This window comes from Lycorma delicatula, chromosome 7 (assembly GCF_047948215.1).
Source record: "Lycorma delicatula isolate Av1 chromosome 7, ASM4794821v1, whole genome shotgun sequence".
Taxonomy (NCBI): domain Eukaryota; kingdom Metazoa; phylum Arthropoda; class Insecta; order Hemiptera; family Fulgoridae; genus Lycorma; species Lycorma delicatula.
In genome coordinates, this window is record NC_134461.1 from 127996348 (window position 1) to 128018348 (window position 22001).

Here is a 22001-nt window from a genome sequence, read left to right on the forward strand (position 1 = left end):
CGTGCTGTTTCTCACACAGGTTGGAAGAAGCAATACGAAAACGAAAATAAAACTATGAACATTTTTAGTAGTTAATTTTTCAGATTAATAGGAAGGAAAGTAATAAACATAAAGGAATCGAGAATATCAACAAACCAATCAAATGACTTAACAAAATCAAATCTCATTTTGTATATTTTTGGACAAGAAAAAAGCCATTTAGGAAGTCGGCTATCGGGATAGGTTAGCAGTTAGCTGCAACTTGACACTAACGACTTGGCTGAACGAATTCGGAAGGCTACCTTGGAATGGTTCCTAAAGAATGATTTCGGCTTGCTATTCGGAGGAGTCTAAAGCTTCGTTTAGGTTACTGATTTCAAACTTTGGGCGATTCTGAAAAAAAACCCGTTTTGACTCTCCAGCAGGCGGCGAGAGCAGATGGCTGACTGGGTTGATCAGCTAAGATACTCTTTTCCTTCCTTGCGAAAAGTGTCTTTTCCTTTCTTGCGAGATATCTTGCTGGATGTATTGATCTTTGGATCCAAAACACTTCCCTTCAATAATTATCATAACTACAATTCTCTCATCATGTAGTTAGCAATCCTAAAATTGATTCACAGCAGTTCTCCAAAGCATGCGATCCTCAACTAGTCTTATAAGATCTGTAAAAGTTTGGGAATCTATGTCTTCCATAATCTGACCCTCATTCCCATCAGTATATTATTTAATAATCTGCCGTGTCTTAAAATATGTCCTATCCAGTTGTCTTTTGTCAATTTAATTTATCCCAAAGACGAGGCACTTCATTTACTTTCAGTAAAACTATATCATTTGTCACTCGATAAATCCACGAAGTTCAAGTACTTTAATTCTTCTTTTTTCATCTGAACAAGGATCCATGTTTTACATCCGTAAAGCTATGTAATCCATACAAACGTCTTGAGTAAAGTTTTTCTCAATTCTAAATGAATATTTTTTAATACAAACATTCATTCCTTTCTTTTTATTGAAAACATTTTAGCCAGACCTATTCTGTCCCTACCTATCTTTTCCTGCGCCCATCAGTTATTATTCTGCAAACAATATAAAGAGTGGATCAGAGGAAACGCATGTCTGCTGTGCTCTTATTCACTACTGAATAATTTCGGTTGTTTTAATTATAGAAAAAAAGGTTTTACATTAAATAATAATATTTTTGTTGCATTTTTGAAATCAACATACCTTAATTAGGTTTGGAAAATAATGTCAGTTAGTTGATGTCCTCCTCTATGAATCATGAGACCTTGCCGTTGCTGAGGGGGCTTGAGTGTTCAGGGATAGAGAGTAGCTGGACCGAAGGTGCAACCATATTGCAGAGGTATCTGTTGAGAGCCAGACTAAGGAATGATTCCTGAAAGAGGGCAGCAGCTCTTTCAGTAGTTGTTAGGGGCGTGAGTCAGAATGACTTAAACGGCCATATCAACATCACTCAGTCCTCTGAGTACTGCGCAGCTGAAAGCAATGGAAAACTACAGCTGCTTTTTTTCCAAGAAAATGTAGCTCTCTGCATTTTCAAATAGCAATGATGGAGGCGCCTTCCTTGGTAAAATATTCCGGAGGTAAACTAGTCCTCCGTTCGGATCTCCGGGTGGGGACTACTAAGGAAGGGGTCACCAGAAAATTAAAAAATAACATTCTATGAGTCGGAGCGTGGAATGTTAGAAGTTTAAAAAAGGTTGGTAGGCTAGAAAATTTAAAAAGGGAAATGGATAGGATAAATGTGGATGTAGTAGGAATTAGTGAGGTTCGGTGGGAAGAGAAAGGCGACTTCTGGTCAGATGATTATAGAATAATTAACTCAGCTTCAAATAATGGGCAGGCAGGAGTAGGTTTCATGATGAACAAGAAGATACGGAAGAGAGTAGAGTATTTCAAAACGCATAGCGATAGAATCATTGTAATAAGGATAAAATCAAAACCTAAACCGACAACGATTGTTAACGTCTATATGCCTACAAGCGCCCATGATGATGATGAGGTAGAGTGTGTATACGAAGAGATTGATGAAGCAATTAAACATGTAAAAGGAGATGAAAATTTAATAATAGTTGGAGATTGGAATGAAAGCATTGGAAAAGGCAAGGAAGGAAATATAGTGGGTGAATACGGGCTGGGCAAAAGGAATGAAAGAGGGGACCGACTTATAGAGTTTTGCACAAAGTATAATTTAGTAATTGCCAACACCCAATTTAAAAATCATAATAGAAGAATATAAACTTGGAAAAAGTCAGGCGATACTGCAAGGTATCAGATAGATTATATCATGGTTAAGCAAAGATTTAGAAATCAACTCGTTGACTGCAAAACTTACCCTGGAGCAGACATTGATAGCGACCATAATTTGGTGATAATGAAATGTAGATTGGGGTTTAAAAACCTGAAGAAAAGGTGTCAGATGAATCGGTGGAATTTAGAGAAGCTTGAGGAAGAGGAGGTAAAGAAGATTTTTGAGGAGGACATCGCAAGAGGTCTGAGTAAAAAAGATAAGGTAGAAAATGTAGAAGAAGAATGGGAGAATGTTAAAAAGGAAATTCTTAAATCAGCAGAAGCAAACTTAGGCGGAATAAAGAGAACCGGTAGAAAACCTTGGGTTTCAGACGATATATTGCAGCTGATGGATGAACGTAGAAAATATAAGAATGCTAGTGATGAAGAAAGTAAAAGGAACTATCGGCAATTAAGAAATGCTATAAACAGGAAGTGCAAACTGGCGAAAGAAGAGTGGATTAAAGAAAAGTGTTCAGAAGTGGAAAGAGAAATGAACATTGATAAAATAGACGGAGCATACAGGAAAGTTAAGGAAAATTTTGTGGTACATAAAATTAAAATCTAATAATGTGTTAAACAAAGATGGTACACCAATATATAATACGAAAGGTAAAGTCGATAGATGGGTGGAATATATTGAAGAGTTATACGGAGGAAATGAATTAGAAAATGGTGTTATAGAGAAAGAAGAGGAAGTTGAGGAGGATGAAATGGGAGAAAAAATACTGAGATCTGAGCATTAAAAGATTTAAATGGCAGAAAGGCTCCTGGAATAGACGGAATACCTGTAGAATTACTGCACAGTGCAGGTGAGGAAGCGATTGATAGATTATACAAACTGGTGTGTAATATTTATGAAAAAGGGGAATTTCCGTCAGACTTCAAAAAAGTGTTATAGTCATGATATCAAAGAAAGCAGGGGCAGATAAATGTGAAGAATACAGAACAATTAGTTTAACTAGTCATGCATCAAAAATCTTAACTAGAATTCTATACAGAAGAATTGAGAGGAGAGTGGAAGGAGTGTTAGGAGAAGACCAATTTGGTTTCAGAAAACGTATAGGGACAAGAGAAGCAATTTTAGGCCTCAGATTAATAGTAGAAGGAAGATTAAAGAAAAACAAACCAACATATTTGGCGTTTATAGACCTAAAAAAGGCATTCGATAACGTAGACAGACCAGAACAAGAACAATTTAGATTCGGAGTAACAGTACAAGGTGAAAAGATAAAGATGCTACGATTTGCTGATGATATAGTAATTCTAGCCGAGAGTAAAAAGGATTTAGAAGAAACAATGAACGGCATAGATGAAGTCCTACGCAAGAATTATCGCATGAAAATAAACAAGAACAAAACAAAAGTAATGGAATGTAGTAGAAATAACAAAGATGGACCACTAAATGTGAAAATAGGAGGAGAAAAGATTATGGAGGTAGAAGAATTTTGTTATTTGGGAAGTAGAATTACTAAAGATGGACGAAGCAGGAGCGATATAAAATGCCGAATAGCACAAGCGAAACAAGCCTTCAGTAAGAAATATAATTTGTTTACATCAAAAATTAATTTAAATGTCAGGAAAAGATTTTTGAAAGTATATGTTTGGAGTGTCGCTTTATATGGAAGTAAAACTTGGACAACCGGAATATCTGAGAAGAAAAGATTAGAAGCTTTTGAAATACGGTGCTATAGGAGAATGTTAAAAATCAGATGGATGGATAAAGTGACAAATGAAGAGGTATTGCGGCAAATAGATGAAGAAAGAAGCATTTGGAAAAATATAGTTAAAAGAAGAGACAGACTTATAGGCCACATACTAAGGCATCCTGGAATAGTCGCTTTAATATTGGAAGGACAGGTAGAAGGAAAAAATTGTGTAGGCAGGCCACGTTTGGAGTATGTAAAACATATTGTTAGGGATGTAGGATGTAGAGGGTATACTGAAATGAAACGACTAGCACTAGAAAGGGAATCTTGGAGAGCTGCATCAAACCAGTCAAATGACTGAAGACAAAAAAAAAAAAAGTTGATGTCCTTCTTGAAGGATACAAATTCGGAGCCTCTCCTCAAAGTTTTGCACAACTTTCTCCGATATTTCATTCAAGACAGCTTCAATCTCTTGAAGAATGGAAATTTTCAGATTTTCGATTGTGTGTGGCTTGTTCAGTACTCTCTTGATTTCGGGTATCCTCACAAAACGAAGTGACAAATCGTTAGATCAGGGGGAGCGTGGGGGCCAAGAAACATAGCTGAATCGTGAAATGACTTATCCAGAAAACATTAGTCGAATCACTTCAATCGATGCTCTTGCCATGTGAGCTGTGGCACCATCCTGTTGGAACCACATTTCTCTCATGTTCACCCGATGCCTTTCCAGTTCTGGACGGGGGAAGTTGTTTAACAAGTCGATGTAGCGCGCTGATGTTATTGTAACTGCGGTTCCTCCCTCTTCAATAAGCAAAGACCAACATCTTCGAAACACCACACTGTTACTTTTGAGCTGTGGAGAAGTTTTTGGTGTAGCTCACATGGGTTCTCCGACGCCCAGTACCGACAGTTCTGTACATTAACTTAGCCATCCAGATGGAAATGGACTTTGTCAATCATCATTATTAGGGTGTTTGCATGTTTTGTAAGAATGGCGTTCATTATGCTACAAAATTCATTGCATTGCATAAAATCCCTTTTAGTTAGCTGCTCGACGAACATCATTTTGCACGGGTGAAATTTGAGATCATCGTGTGAGATGCAATGAAGCGAACGATGTGACATACCCAGTGCTACAGCCTGTCGCCTAGCGGATTGTTTCGGACCAGAAAGGATTGACCTTCTCACTGTCTACGTTTTCCCCGAGTTCGGACTGAACGGGGTTAGGCCAGGTGGTTTTTTCTTCACCACAGATCCAGTACTTCTAAACATATCAACCTATCGGAGTACAGCATTTCGTTTGACATTAAAATTTTGACGGAAAAGACGTTGAACGGTGACCCCAGAATCATTATTTCTAAAAAATACTGTTCGACAGCAAACACACAATGCTCTACGCTCCATACTGACTGAAACTGCGTAGTCTGAGCTGTCCGCCAGAGGTCAATAAAATGAGAAGACTAATCACAATTATGCAGTATTTAATTAAATAAATAAATTAGTGACCAATCAACTTTCTGAGTTTCAATCCTTTTAAATATATTTTTCATGTTGCAGAAATGGCAGGCATTTAAGGTTGTCTAATTATTAAGTTCTCACCAGGTCTTGCATCAATAAGAAAATTTTGTCCTTCTACAAAAATATTTAAACGCAGTTGGGGGGGGGGGGCTCTTAATATAGGGCAGTTACACTATCCACAGTCTTCCTCCGTCTGCATTTAAATATTTTTGCTGAAATATCTTTTCCAAAAATTCTTTCCATTTAGTCACCAACTCTCCATGCTCATACATAATAAAGCTCTTGTCCTCTTCCATTACATTTGATACTTCACTTCACAGAGAAGAATTGGGTATTAAATTGTGTACTAAATCTAGATTACCACCTTTGAAAGTTTGTCAACTTCTTTACATCTCTCCTCTAAGGAATTTTCTTTTCATCTTTCCATTTATTTCATTCCTCACCTTCCTGTATTCTGCATTTCCCTCTTCAGCGTCAATTTTTAAAAAATCATAAACTGATACTCATCAGTCATCCATTCTATCCTGATCTTAGGTTTCTATCTTCATACTGTCTCTTCAGCTGACTTAAGACAGACTGTTCGTAATAGCTCCCCAGTGCAATTCAATGGTTGCATTCCTGTTGAGCTGAAGGTCTTTTATTAATCTACTATTTATATTTTATAAATTTCTAAATCCTTAAGCTGAGGTCCATTTCTAGTTTTCTTTGTCTGTTTTTTAAATTTAAGTTGACACTTCCCGACAACCATATTGAGGTCACTATCAATATCAGGGCTTGTATATGCTCTACAGTTTTTTATTTGATTTTTAAACCTATCTCTTACCAGAATGTAGCCAATCTGAAATCTTCATTGATCTCCAGGTGCCATTCTCCATTACTATTTAATTCTTGTAGAGAGTTGCACAAACATATTTTGTCCAGACAATAAAATCAATATAATTTAAATATGCATTAAAACAATAGAACAAGTCTTTACGGGATGAATACGAGTCATCTCCAGACTTTAATGCATATTTCTTCATCTTGACAATGCATAAAAAATAGTAAGAAATTATCTTTTAATTTGAAGATATCTGCAATAACATTTTTCATTGTTGTTGTTTAAAGTCCTATTAAGAATACGTATTGCTTAAAGGTTTTGCCGATGAACAATGATTTACATTCACAAAGTTATTGAAATATAATGTGAAAATTATGTGGTTACCATATTCAAATTTACAATAAAATTTTACCATAAATGAACCCATTTTAAAATACTATTATTATGAATTTACATGTTCACTACCACAGCTGTGAGCAGAAATCTATATTCAATTTGGATATTATTTTCTAATGTTGAGGTCGATACCAGAATTTGAACTTTTAATACTGATCTGAGTGTTGTACAAACTAACACTGATGTGTAGTTCATTGAACCCCGACCACCAAAGTATCCACTATCTAGTATTCAAATCTGTAAAAGCGACTAATTTTTGGTAAGATTTGAAGCTCAGAATCTTCAACTTCGAAAATCAAGTGTTAAACAACTGATTTGCATCGATGAGTTAACCACTAGATCAGCCTCATTAGCATAAAAATTTGTTTTGATATATTTTCTCAGTGAATGAAAATAGTTTAATATCAATTTTAATGAATCTAAACACTCATTACCAGAGTTTTAACAGAAGCCCTTATAAGATCATTAATCAATTTTGTAGTTACCAGCATATGTAAGAAAATGTATACAACATCCTTTAAGATTTTAATGAAAAAATTTGTTTTGACAAATTTTATCATAAAATAAGTTAATTATTAATATCAAATTGCTATGAGTTTCCATACTCTGAACATTTTTTATAACAGGTAAATCTGCCAAGATCGAAAAACACTGGTATGTAAAAACATTTTTTTTTGTATATCAATGTTATCAATCTCAGTAAAACGATTTACTGAAAATTAGGACAATATAATTGAGTAATTACTAATTTCTAATGTAGAATCTAAACATTTTATGAAGAATCGCTATACTTTTACTGCAATTTTTAATATTAAATTAAGTCTTCTACATACAATGCAGATAATTCAATTTTAAAAAACTTATAAGTTCTATGTTTTTTATGTTTGAATAAAAAAAATCATTGAGGCCTGTGGGTATAGTTATACTGATAAATTATTTTTCCTAGAAGGAATGAGTAATATTAAATTGTCGGTATCAATATCATTTTATGATGTAATACCATATCAGTCAGACTGGTCTTTTCTCCAGATTATTCCACTCTTTGCCATTTATAAATAGCTTCATATTAATTATTAATAAAAATAATGACTTAGGACAAATCTTTACAAGTGTTTAGTTGCAAAAATAAACTGTTAACAATTTTCACATTTTACAAGCAACAATTACAAAAAATGAAGTCCTTTGACAAATTTTAAGGTCATATTTGTATTTAGTGTCAAAAAATATTTAAGAAAAAGCTAAAATTATCTGTGTAAGAGAGCTCTTGAAGACCACTGTAATCAATTACAAACCTTTTTTTTAATAATGGCTCATTCATAAAGTTTGTTCAACCCAAAACGGATGGTAAGCTTACACTTTTATGTTATTACAGGGTTCTTAACAAGGAGATAGTTTGCTGAAACTATACTAGACAAGGCCAAAGGATGACGATTCACATATATCATGTGAATCGTCATCCCTTCATCTGTGTCAGTAGTTTTGCAGCAATACAGATGCCATCTTCACAATTGCAACCTATACTTATTGTGGGACATTATTTAATAATGTGGTATTAATCTGAATGCCAAAACTTTTTTATGGCTAATTTTCCTGATAATACAGTACCAAATCGATCGATTATTTTTCGTTTAGATTTCATGAAACAGAAGATGTAATCATAAATATAGTGTCATTGGTCAGTGTTAGATGTTTATAATTTGTACAACCTTCAACAGTCATTTTTAAACTACATAAAAGTCACTCGGGAAACTGTCTTGATAGACTGGGCTTTCGATAGGGGCTGTAACTAGCCTACAAAAAAAAAATAAATAAAAATTAAATTATACCCGTATTACTATCGAGTAACTGCAAAAGTTTAGAGAATCTGATTTTAAGAAACAACTTTTGTTTTTGGTTGAAATGTTTCACTTGAAGTGGTGTGCATGCTTGGATGTGTTTTATCTAGATGAAGTATGAGTTCATATTCTAATTACACTAACACCAAAAACAATGTATTGAGTACATGGAGTTCTCAGAATTTATTGTGAAAGACCACTGAATTCTCAAAATGTTGGTATTTGTTGAGTGGTTTTGTAGAAGGGTGATTTCCCCCCCAAAAAAAATATTAACTGCAGAATGTTTTCAGAAATTTTTTTGACTAATTACAACAAGATTTGTATGGCTATTCCCATTTCATTAATTTGATTGACCTTATTTGCTAATTCAATTATGGAGTTGTTATATGAATGTTTCAGTGACTGTGTAATTTCCCATGGATAATGGCCTCCATAGTCCATGGTCATCTCCCCACCAATTTTTATTTTTGGGGTCATTGGAAGCTAATATTTCCAAGGATAACCTGTAAACTTTAGAAGTGCGAGAGAAAATATTGAATTAATATTGTAAATTTTAGTAATTGTCAAGAAAGAATTTGCAGAGTTTATAACAGAAATATGAAACAGCAATAATAAAACAATACTATTCTTTAATTTATTGTATAATTTACAATGACTTAATTCAAAAAATACATATAAACAAATACTTAAAAGTACGAGTATATATGATAGGTGGAGTAAAACGCATTAATAAAAATTATACACAATAAATATATTAACATAACTTAATCATAGAGAAACCTCTGGTAGTGCGGAAATCATTAAACTGAATTTACTTGCTACTCCTTTTCTTTATATGGATTTTTCTACCGGCAAAATATTTACATCGATTTTATTTTTCTGAGATAAACATAAAATTAACAAAATTAGTTGATGTTACACATATGCAGATGTAAAAAAAAATCAAAGTTTCTGACATTTATTGTGCTATACTTAATCATTTACATATAAAATTAATTAGCAAAAATTATTTATCTAAAGGCTGACACTATTCCAATCATTAAGTGCAACATTTTCACTTTTATAAATTAAAAAAAAAAATTTAACTTTTACTAAAATGTTCTAACATGATACAAAGCTACACTATTACTAATGATAAAATGTTTTATATTATTACAAAAGTTATTAAAATAAACTAATTCATGATAACTTTTTAAAAAATAGACATGTAAACTAACTAAATAAATAAATACAATAAAATTTAATTATTTCATAAATTTTAAATAATATGACTATTTATCAGGTAAATTACTCTAAAAACAATTGCTTCAGCCTCAGTTAAAAACAATTAACTGCTAAAATATGCGAGATAAAAACCAAAAGTTGTTCATTGTACTCATAGTAACAGTGAAAAATTATGTAATTTCTAAAATTTCCATACAAACAATATATGAAAAAAGTATTTGACAAAATAGTCTTTGTTTCCACTCCTTAAATTAAACTAAATTTTTGTCACTAACAGCCAAATGAGAGAGTAAAAAAAAAATCAACTCAATTTACAATTTTTAAAATTTTTACAAGTACTAAAAATTACATTAAAAAAGAAAATAACAATACAACAACCTCACAAACAGGCATAATTTAATTTAATAAAAAATTAAATTAGAACATTACATTTTCTAATTCTGTTATGAAAAAACCTTTCTTTTGAGTACTTTTATGAATCCAATAAGTAAAGTAAAAGTATAATTTTAATCTTCAGAAACAGCACTGAAAGTAATTCTTTTAATTTAAGTGAAATTATATCAATAACACAAAACAAATATTTGCATTTTTGTAATATTTACCAACTATTTTGTAATACTATTCACATTTATGCATTTCTATAATTCAAATTGAATAATATTTAATTTCAAACTAATTAATATATGCTTTAAATTGATTAACTGAAAAAGACTATAATATAAATTAAAAGTGCAAATAAATTTTATTGTGTATCTTATATTCTAAAAGATAATTCAGATTATTCTGGTCATCTAATCTTAATATTTTTCTGAAAAAAAAGATGGTATTATAAACATACAGGTACCAACCAATCATCTAGAAAAAAATTACTGATAAAAAAAAATGTTGTGTATAATCTAATTAATTATCAATTACTCCTAAACTAATGAATATAAAATAAAAAAAAAAGTTTCTATTAGTTCAATATATTTTATTCTTCCATTTTATTTAACAATTTTTTTTTATCATCGTAGAATAATTCACAGCATTATTAATCACTACCACCTGAAACAGAAAAAAAATTGTTAGTAAATTTAAACTGATGAGTTCATTGACAAATAATGTATTAATGTTTATAGGTTCTTTCATTGATGTAAACATATTTTACATCAACACCATGAGGTAGCCATGTTTACAGATATAACATATGCGGTTGTAATGGGGTAATTCCTCCTCTAAAGAGTTTTCTTGAAGACAATGCTATTGACATGGCTGTCATATCAACTTATCTTTGTAATGGGGCTGAATGTGTTAAAAGTTTTGACTAGAATATAAAATGTTACTGGAATCTCTTGTCTTATCTCAACAATTACACAGTGTGGCTGGATAAATTTTAAAGGCTTATGAAGTTAACCTGAACCGGCTTAGTTCATATGAGGGTCAGTTGAAGGTAAATTGGGATTTTATAGTTGCGACTAGCATACAATCTTGAGTGGGCTAGCATGGAGGGAGGCTGATGATGGAGATTTAGTGAGGGAATGTATGCACCAAACCTGACTTGGCATTTGAGTCGCTTCAGAACAAGAGGGTCCATCATTGTCGATTGTGCACTGTTTTACTGTTCCACACAAGTAAGGGCATCAAACCCTCTGAAATTCTGATTAGACTGCATGTGCAGTTTGAAGATATGATGTTTACATGGACCAGATTCTACAACTGAACTAGCACATTTAAGGGAGAGTATATAAGCTATAGAAAATGAGGAACACAATTGGTATTCAAGGACAAGTGTGATGGATGACAACATTCCATCAATCAGTGATCTTATTGATCGGCACCTTATGGATGACAAAATTTCTTTGGAAATGGGTATCAGTCAAGGAAGTGCATCTTCCATTATCACAAAGCACCTTGTGTACCTCGTAGTCCGAATGAGGAAGAGGGTTCCAAGACTTTTGAAAAATCAGAACAAATCTCCTGAACTGATTTTCAAAATAATTTTTTCTCCAAAAAATTCTTGGGGTGAAGAAGAAAATAATTTTTTGCAATGAATAGTCACATAGGTCCATCACTACAGTCCTGAATTGAAAAAGGTGAAGGAGTGGAGAGGGTTGCACTGTAAAGGCAAAAATGCACTATTAGCTGCAAAAGTCCTTGCAACTGTCTTTTGGGACTGGAAAGGTATATTGCTCGTAGATTTTTCTTTACTTCGCACTGTGAATGTTGTGTTGCAATGCAAGCTCTTGGAAAAAGTGAGAGCCGTGTACAGGAACAAAAGTCACTGTCAGCATATCAGTGATGTGATCAGTCTTCATGTCAACACTACTTAGGACAAACTGAATGAAATTTACTAGACTGCATAGAAAAGTAATAAATATTTTGTAATCTTATTGTACGATAATAAATGTAAAAAAGAAAGGTCTACTTTTTACTGAACTTCATATTTAGGTAATGAGTATCAAAAACTGATAATACTAGCCGATTATCTAAAATTCTGAATCTTCCTGGGCAGTAATAAATTAGTGCCAGGACCTCTTTTCTTTAAAACGTTCATACATCTCTTACAGTGATAATGACGATAAAATTACAACAGCTATTATTAGTAAAAATATTACAGGTAAACTGCTGGTTGTTAGAAAATCTGAGCAGGAAAGCATGTATATAGCATCTTTAGCTAACAAAGTTAGCGGTATATACTTTGATATAAGCTAGTAGATGGAAACTTTAAGTACAGTCTCTAAATTTGATATCTGTTACAGATATTTATCAGTTATTAATTATGTGGTCATTCTTATGAGTATCTATTTGTAAGTAAAAAAGAGAAAAAATAATTTCAAGACAAACAAATTAAAAAAAAATAAATTGTTCCTACAATAATGTTGACCCAATTAAAAATAATCATGCTTTCCTACTTATTTATGGATTTGTATATCACACATACAGAAAAGTTTTATTTCACTTATACGGTCCCTCAGCAATATCAAACTCGCCATAAAGAGCTGTTCACTATACTTATATACAGAATGTCATGTATAAAAAAATTCCTTGTATATAGTAACAAAATAAATAATTAAGTAAAACCAAATTCACAGTAAATTTGATTAAAATATATTTTAAATTAATTGAACTTCTATATGATAAGTAAATCTAAGAAAGTAGATTTAAAAGTACAAATTTAATGACATTTAATTTAAAGGCTGATAACTCTTCGGCAGGCAGTCTTCATATGCTACAAAATTTTTTCTCCAAATTCCCACGTACAAGCTTCAAAAGATTCTGTGGTGAATTAATTCATCATATTAAAAAAAAAAAATATAAATTCTCAAGTTGTAGTAATCATTTCCAAACACAAGTTAGAATAAATTAGGCACATTAATTGCAGTATTCAATGAAAATATCTTAGTTTTCCATTTGTTTTATTATTTTCTGTTCCACTCATTTTATTTTTTTGTTGATTTGCTGTATTTCAATATACCAATAAGCTATCTGTATAAGTAGCAGAAGCTCTTATTCATATTATGAGGTGTGGCTATTAAATAACGAGACTAATGCTGTAATAAAATATTTTATTTTAAATTTATACATATTTAGTTATTATCCCTTTCAATATACACCCCTCCCCTCTATCCCTACAATGCTGCATGTGAATTTTCCATTGTCTGAAACAGTGCTGGAAGTCTTCTTATGAGAGCTCTTTCAGATGGTTGCTGCTTCATCTTTCACAGCTTCAACGGTCTGAAATCTTGTTCCATTTAATGCAAATTTGACCTTGGGAAACAGAAAAAATAACATGCTGCCAGGTCAGGCAAATAAGGTGGATGGTCTAACACTGGGGGTCTTATACTTGGCTAGAAACATCTTGACAGACAATTCAGTGTGAGCCGGTGCATTGTCCTGATGAAGAACCCATGACTTGTTCTTCCACAATTCAGGGTGCTTTTTCTTACTTTTTCACGGAGTTTAGCAAGGACAAGGTAATAATGTTGATTAATATTTTGAACTTCAGGAACCCAGTGAAAGTACACAATCCCATGAATATAAAAAAAAAATCATCATTGCTTTGAATTTTGATCATTATCTTCAACATCTTCACGTCCATCTTGGGAATGCTTAAACTACTCAAACACATGATAAAAATTCATTCTATGCTACATTTGAGTATGAAAAAATTGTCTACTTTGCATGCATTCATATTTAAAGTTATTATAAATGAATTCCCAGAGCATGTTGGAATTATATCATTAATATTGTTTTTACTATTTCCTGCGTGCATTCTACTGGAATTTGTAAAAATTATAATCGAATAAAGAATTTTCAATTTGCCTGTGCACAGTGTAGATGTGGTACATTATAAAATTGATTTTTTTTTCTGTTGATTACTTTTATTTCCATGCACATTTCTAATTACAGTGGGGGTTCTATACTTTATTTTTCATCAGTAATATGTTGGTTATACTGATTTTAAATATTTCAAGACTAAAAACAAAGTCAAGACTATTTGCATTTATAAAAATGTTTTTATACAAACAAGAAAAATTATAGATAAGAAAAAAAATGTTAGAAATTAAAAAAAAACTTGATTAATATAAAAGGAGATAAATGTGATTTTATATATTTATTTGAATACTGCAAAAAAAATCAGCTTTATGAATCCATACGCATATTAAATTGTGTGGGATTGAAAATTTTAACAAAATGTTTAATGTTATCTTTGTAATACTACAATAATTTAATTATATTGTTACGTATTTAAGTTCGACAAGAATATTGAGAGATAAAGCGTGATACTATTTATTACTCCTTAAATAACTTATACAAAATAGCAATTCAAATTGAATACAAAATTAATTTAATTGCAATTAAATATTAAATATAGAAATACAATTCTGATTTATACTAAAAACTTTATAATAACAAATATAAATTAATACTGAAGTAACAGTAGGATACCAATCGAAAAATCAACAATTCACTTAATGCAAGAATAATTCACTTTTACTGTTTACAAAAGAACTATCCTATACTTTATAAATGAATAGAAATAATGTCACTTTTTCTCGTGTTCACAAATACCCTCTGAACAGCTCCTTTTTTTCAACCACTTTCCAAATGGAATACTTGTAATGCACTCTTCATTCATTTGTTACCAAACACTTACTCTAGATGCTCCCGTACACTGAACTGAATTTGAACTTGTCTTCCATTGGTCCCCGGCAGTATTTATATCTCCTGACTTGCAGTACCAGAACCCAACCTGCCCTTTTAATTGTTCAAGAGTAATAATTTCCATTAAATATATATAGTATAAACTGCTTACCAATATATATATATATATATATATATTATTTGTTTCTGTCAAACGCTTTCAGCTATTCTTTTGTTTTTTGTCATATTGGTTTTCTGAATTTTTGGTAATGCTTTTAATATAGGGGCTCCAGTGTTAGTGAAGTCAAAATTTTGTTTAGTGCAATTGTCTTTGAAAATATATTAAAATTTTTTAATCATTAGAGCAGTTTTCTTTTTTTAATTTTATTTGTAGGATATTTTACTCTAAAAGTAAAAGATCTTGATTTTAATTTTTTACCTTAACAATATGCCTATACATCTACTTATAATTTTTTTTTTTATTTCACCTACATACCAATTAAGTAAGTTTTTATCAAATACATTAAAAGAATATACTGAAATAGAAAACATAAAAGACATGTATTGGTATAAATAAGACCATAAATATAATTTACACTACTTTATCTGAATTGAAACTACAAATCAATTTGATATATTAAATAATTGATTTATTAAAATTATGCCTTAATATAATAATTTTAATTTCAATAATAACTTTTACCAACAGGAGAAAGGGCTTGGCATGGGACCACCACTTTCAGCATTTCCGGAAGACATTTTTATGAATAATTTTGAAAGTACAATTTTACTGTCAATAATTAATAAACATTAAATCATACTATATAAAAGATATGTGGATGACATTTTAACCATATTTAATCAAAAAACTAATAATGAAGAAAATATAATTAATAGTTAATGAAATCAACTAATTGGATGAAAACATTAATTTCATTATGAATCAAGAAATTAAAAATAGAATCGATTATTTCGATATAACATACTAATAAAAATTTCAATAATAATAAATTGGAATAAATATATATAGGAAACCAACCCAATAAGATATCATAATACACTGTAATTATTTTCATTCATGGAACCAGAAAATAACCACTTTAAGTCATTAATTTACAGAGCAATTAAATATCTCCAACATAATACTATAAAATTAGATAACAAATTAAATGATATTAAATAGACTGCCATATCAAATGGATAAAATGATAATTTATTATATAAATTATACTTCAAATTAAAAAAATAAATTATATACAAGGGAAAAAATAAAATTAAAGCATAACTCAGGAAATGATTATGTAAAAATGGAATATAATGTAAACTAAAGAAAATTTAATAAAATATATAAATCATTTAATTTAAAAACAGCATATACAACTAATAATAGAATCATAAATTATATTAATAATAGAGTTCCAACTGAATCCTAATAAATGGTAATAAATATAATTTGGACAGACAGGGCATATACAGTTCAAAATATGAAGATTGTGAATTATGATATATTGGTATGACCAACAGATCATTTTTAATTAGAACTAAAGAACATATTAATTGTGTAAAAAGAAATATAAAGACCGTTCACATTTTGCTTAACATAATTTGGAAAATAAACATAATTACGATCCAAATAAATTTATGGGTTACTCTAATGATTATTATAAAACTTTTAATCTAAAAAAATTCCATATATACAATAATCATAACAAATTAAATGCAATGATGATATTTTATGTAAGCAAATAATAAACAATAATAATAAAGATGGCTAAACTGATCTGACAATCTACATAGTTCATAACAATTGTGATACTATTACAATATGGATGTAAGTCAAAGTAGTTACTTTGACTTAAGACTAACTTTTACAAAATGACGATAAATTGTTATGTATATGATTTAAATACGTAAGTTTTATACTTTTATATATTTCAGTTCATAAATTATAATCCCTCCAGAAGATGGCAGAATAGCCGAAAGCGCTTGAGAAAAACGAATAATATATTAGTAAGCAGTTTATATTATATATAATAATTGTATTTACTAACGGTACCAATGTTAGAAAACCTTAATAATTTCCATTGTCCGCACCTTCTATGCTCTTTTATAAGTCATTTTCTACAAAGAATTCCTTTGTCGTTTCTTCTAGATTCTTCTTTCTGGAAGTTTGTCATCACATTATAATAAACATTAAAATGAAATGAAGATAAAGAGTATTACAAGATTAAATTAATTAATAAACATTAACATTCTTGATTGAAATCAAGAGGCACCTACTTCTCAGAGCAGCAAAATTAGAATGAACTTCAATTAATTAAACTACAGTCTAACATATCGAACTACATTTTTTAATATTATATGTTGTGTAATAACTACAGTACATAGTAAAACTTACCACCACTTCCTGAACCTTCTCCATCACTTCCAGACACAGATTTTCTTGTTTCAGGTGATGGAGACCTTAAAAGTAAATCAACAAATTACAAATCACTATTTTGTACAGTATGGAACAGTAATATCTGCTGATTTAATGAACCGTAACTATACATTACAGGTAACTTAATTTGTATTTTTGAACAGTTTTTGTTTATTAAATATTAAAAAAATTTATTTGTTTGCAGTTCCATGATTGAAGGCAAAAAAATTATATCAAAATTTCTTTACTGCACAATATAACATATATATATATATATATAAAATACATGAACATACATATATTCCAGGTGTTGGTCAAACTTAAGCGACTGATTCAGGAAATCAAAATAAAAAAAAAAGTTTATGTGGTTAAATGTTCTACTTCCTCTTTCACAATTTTCTTTTTTCAATTAAAAAATTTATATCTTAAGAATGAACTGAGACGTTTTAATGAAATTCGGTATTCATGTGTACCCAACAATATCTACAAAATAAAGAAGTTAAAACATTTTATCAACAAAATTACAAAATTGTTGTTTTAATCATTAAAGCTGTGTAAATAAAAGTTTTATCAACTTATATTAAATAAAATGTTACGCCTTTTATTGTAAACAAACTAACACCTTATTTGTTCAAATCAATTGAAAAACAGTTGAGATACGGCTGAAGTTGTTCAAGCAGATCATCACAAAAATGATGTAGTTTGACAATTTTATGACTTTATTTTTAATTCAAATAATGAAAGAATAAAATACCTCAAATGATTAATAAGATATAAATTTTAGCAGGAAATGGCAGAAAGAAGGAAAAGCAAGTGAGATATGGCATTTCATACATGACACGAGCGTTTTTATTTATTTGTTTTGATATCCTGAATCAGTCCCTTAAGTTTGGCCAACAATACCTGGTATAACCGTTATAATATATCTAAAACATCAATATGCCTTATTTTTAATTCATATAAAATTCAACAGAAAAAAGCTCCCTAAAACAATTAGTTGAGATGAAAGTAATAAAAAAACAATTATTTTATATAACACAAGAAATCACACATTTATATAAATTTTCTCACCACTGTACCAAAACCATCTACACTATATTATAAAAATGCTTTACTGCTAGAACTTCTCCTTTATCTCTGCTTTCAAATCTACGCAATGTAGCCTTATCTCTTACATTCACTGAGAAGTGATTAAAAAGTACCTAGATTAAATAATAAACAACTGCTTCAAAGAATCTTGTTCTGTGTCCTTTAAATACCAAAATTAATAATTAAATTGTTATTTCATCAAACCGTTAATTATTACTGAAGAGGGACCAAAAATAGTATTTCTTGTCAGTAAGGGATTTAAATTTATTGTTACTTATTTCGAACATTTGGATGTTATCTATAATGTATATTTATCATCTGTAATATGAATAGCTTATCAAATTTTTATTTATTATATTTATATGCTTGTTCAAAATGCATTCTCATTTATCCCTACATAACTTTTTTTACAATTTTGCTTGTCACATTCTATTTTATAAACTCCTGTTTTGTTATAAATATTGTTAATTAATTTCTATTAACTATTTTATCTAATTTTTTATAGTTTGATTTAAACGCAATTTTATACTTAAATGCTTTTTTTTTAAATTTATGTTTCATTATAACAGTTTAATAAGATATAAATTATTTTTTTCATTAATATTATAAATTTATTTATTATTTTTAAACTGATGTTTTTAAATTAATTTATTAATACCATTTATATTATAACCATTTTTAGATGGAATGTGTTTTATAAGATTGTTTATTTAACTGAATATTATATTTTATATAGTTCATTACTATTAAATCATACTATGTTACTGATCTTGGTGGTACGGACGCATTGATTTGCTATTGGTAATATTTTTTTGAATATTTATTGATCTTAAATTAATTTTTATCATTTTTATGCTGATATCTAAAATGTGGAATGTATTATTTGTTTCCGTTCTATAGTATGTTCAAGAATTATATGAATACTATTAAGTTTTTCAGAATTATAGCATGCTTTAAATTAATTTGTTTAATGTAAAAAACCATGTCGCCAACTTATCTATAATCCACAAATCTGTTTTATGGTTGTTTGTAATAATGGTAACTATTATGCATTGTAAAATAATTTTTATTTCTGCAATGTTTTAATAATAATGTTACTTCATTAACTATTGATTTATTCATATTATTCTTAATGAGCATTTTTTACATTATGATTCATGATTGAACATTTTTCATTATGATGACATCTTGTAATAGGATTTATTTCTAACCGTTTTAATTTTTCTGCTAAATCTATGTTGAAATATATTTTTAAATTTCTAAAAGTCAACAGAAATGGGAGCTGAATGAAAAATAAAATTATGAAATTAAATTGGTTTGCTAAAAAATAAATTTTCTGTAACACTGAACTTACAGTAAAAAAAAAAAAAAAAAAATACATTTAAAAGTATCAAAAACTTAACTATACATATAAATTTAAATCTTATGAATATAAAACCATTTGTAACATCTATTTTTAAGTTCTTCCAGAAGGAAAGTGTAAATGATAGTAGGATTACATCATTTTGCCTGATTTTTACAGTTAATATTTATAACATCTACCCTGGTGGTAATCTTATTCAAATAAATCGGTAGTGTACTATTATATTACGAGGTTTGAACTGAAGTGACAAAAGGAGAAAAGCATTGGAATTGCAGTTATTGAAAAGTTGCTCAAAATCGAGTGGTTGGAAATAGTTGTGGATAAGAAAATTCTTAAGACAGGAAAGATGTCAGAGAGATAAAAAGTCTGATTAACAAAATGTGAATAGAATAGATCTAGTCAAGTTATGTACTGAATAGACAGCAGAGGGAACCATGAGTACGACAAGAAAAAGAACCTTAATTAGATTCAGATAAAAGTTTCTGTTTTGGTTGAAAACAGCTAAAAATGTTTTTATTTCTATACCTGACAGGAAAACATACTTTGGAGTAAAAACTACCATATACTGACAGCATATTGTAAAATCAACATAAATTGCTATAACTACCCATCTATCCTTATTCTAATCAATAAAAATTGGAATTTTTTCAAAATAAAATTACTTACCTGCTAACAGATCTAGAGCGACTACCAGATCGACTTCTACAAACAACAAAAGAAACAGAGAAATTAAGACTTCAGTCATAATATAAAAAAAAAAAACCTATTAAATTAGTTAGTCAATACAAGTCTCATACTATACTATATTATTATTATAAGCTTACAAGAATTCAATTTAAAAAAAACTGACTGCATAACAATACAAGAAGACATAAGAACTACAAAGGTGAAATGTCCAGCTACAGACGAATTTTTATTTATAATAAAAATATCTTGACAAGGTAAAAAATCTGTTACATTTAAAACATGGTAATGTATAGTCTAATATAGTTGAATTTTTATATTGTTCTGGTTTCTAATCAATGGCTACAAAGATACTTAAAAAAAAATTTCTGATATTGATGAAGTTAGTAGTGTGGGGGGGTTTAATAAATTATCATAAACAAATTACAGAAAATACTATAAATCTCTTCATGCTCAAAGATATACTATCTTTTTTAGGTGAGCTATGTTTCAAAAGTAACGGATGATGGCTAATAAAAGTGAATGGCAACAATGAATCATACTGTGGTTGCATACTAATTTCAACTGTTTCATTACGTAGCTGTTGGCTATCTTGTCGGCAGTTTGCTTTTGTTTGCCTTACTATGACAGTTGTAACAATAAAATTGCTGACTGTGAAATCTAGAATATGATTCAATTTTGCAATATGTAAAATCATAGGACTATTAAATTCATTATGAATTGGGTGAAATTTAAAGGTTTACAGTATGAGAGATCAGGCAAAGGGGTCAAGAGTTTAATATAGGCTGTACACAAATTCAAGATGAAGAGAGGAGTGGAAAGCCTAGTGTTCAAAATTAAGACTTCATCAAACAAGTGAATGCATTATCTTGAGAAAACTGACAGCGAACTATTAATGCACTCGGAAAAGGCTTTCCATACATTTTATTTAAGTACTTAGAACTGTTACTGCAAAACTAGACAATTGCAGAGTACGTGCAAGGTGGATCTAAAATATGTTGCTGACAAAAATCAAAGGATGGCGATGGCATCTACATGTGCATTGTTGGACCACTACGAGAGAAATAATAAACGGGGGAGAAAATAAACTTTTCCCTATATCATAACTGGAGATGAAATGTGAATGTTTGTGTATATGTCGATGTAGAATCCAAACACAATCCGTGCAATGAAGATGAAAGTTCACAAAGCTAAAAAGTTGGGCAAACCCAGTCAGCTTGGAAAATCATGGCGACTGTTTTCTGGGACAAAATAGTGCCTATTGACAGATTTTAAGGAGCCAGGAACAACAAACACAGAAGAGGTGTTCTGTGAAATACTTTCAAAACTAAGGCATACAATTCAGAATCGGTGATGTAGGATGCTGTCATTGGGAAAATCATTTTCATTCATGATAATGCAAGCTCATACACTGCTGCTGACTGATACTGTCACGAAGATTCCTCAGATCAAAATCGTAAAATTAAACACATCCATGTACAAATAAATAACATGTAATTTATTCTCCTCGTTTTCTAAAAATTATCTACTGGCCCTTATTTTTTAAACACACAATAGAAATTTTTTGATAGCGTTTTGAACATCACTCCATCATGTT

General features: G+C 30.0%; 1 protein-coding gene across 1 annotated transcript in view; it reads right to left on the reverse strand.

Annotated features, from left to right (window-relative positions):
• Positions 1–9113: 9113 nt before the first annotated feature.
• Positions 9114–22001, reverse strand: part of Ctr9 (RNA polymerase-associated protein Ctr9) — a 111837-nt gene continuing 98949 nt past the window's right edge. Inside the window, exons 22-24 of the mRNA XM_075372126.1 lie at positions 20387–20422; positions 17248–17312; positions 9114–10769 (exon numbers count right to left, since the gene is read on the reverse strand). Of these exons, the coding sequence (XP_075228241.1) occupies positions 10756–10769; positions 17248–17312; positions 20387–20422 (115 nt within the window). The 3' untranslated portion in view covers positions 9114–10755. The remainder of the gene's footprint in view (positions 10770–17247; positions 17313–20386; positions 20423–22001) is intronic.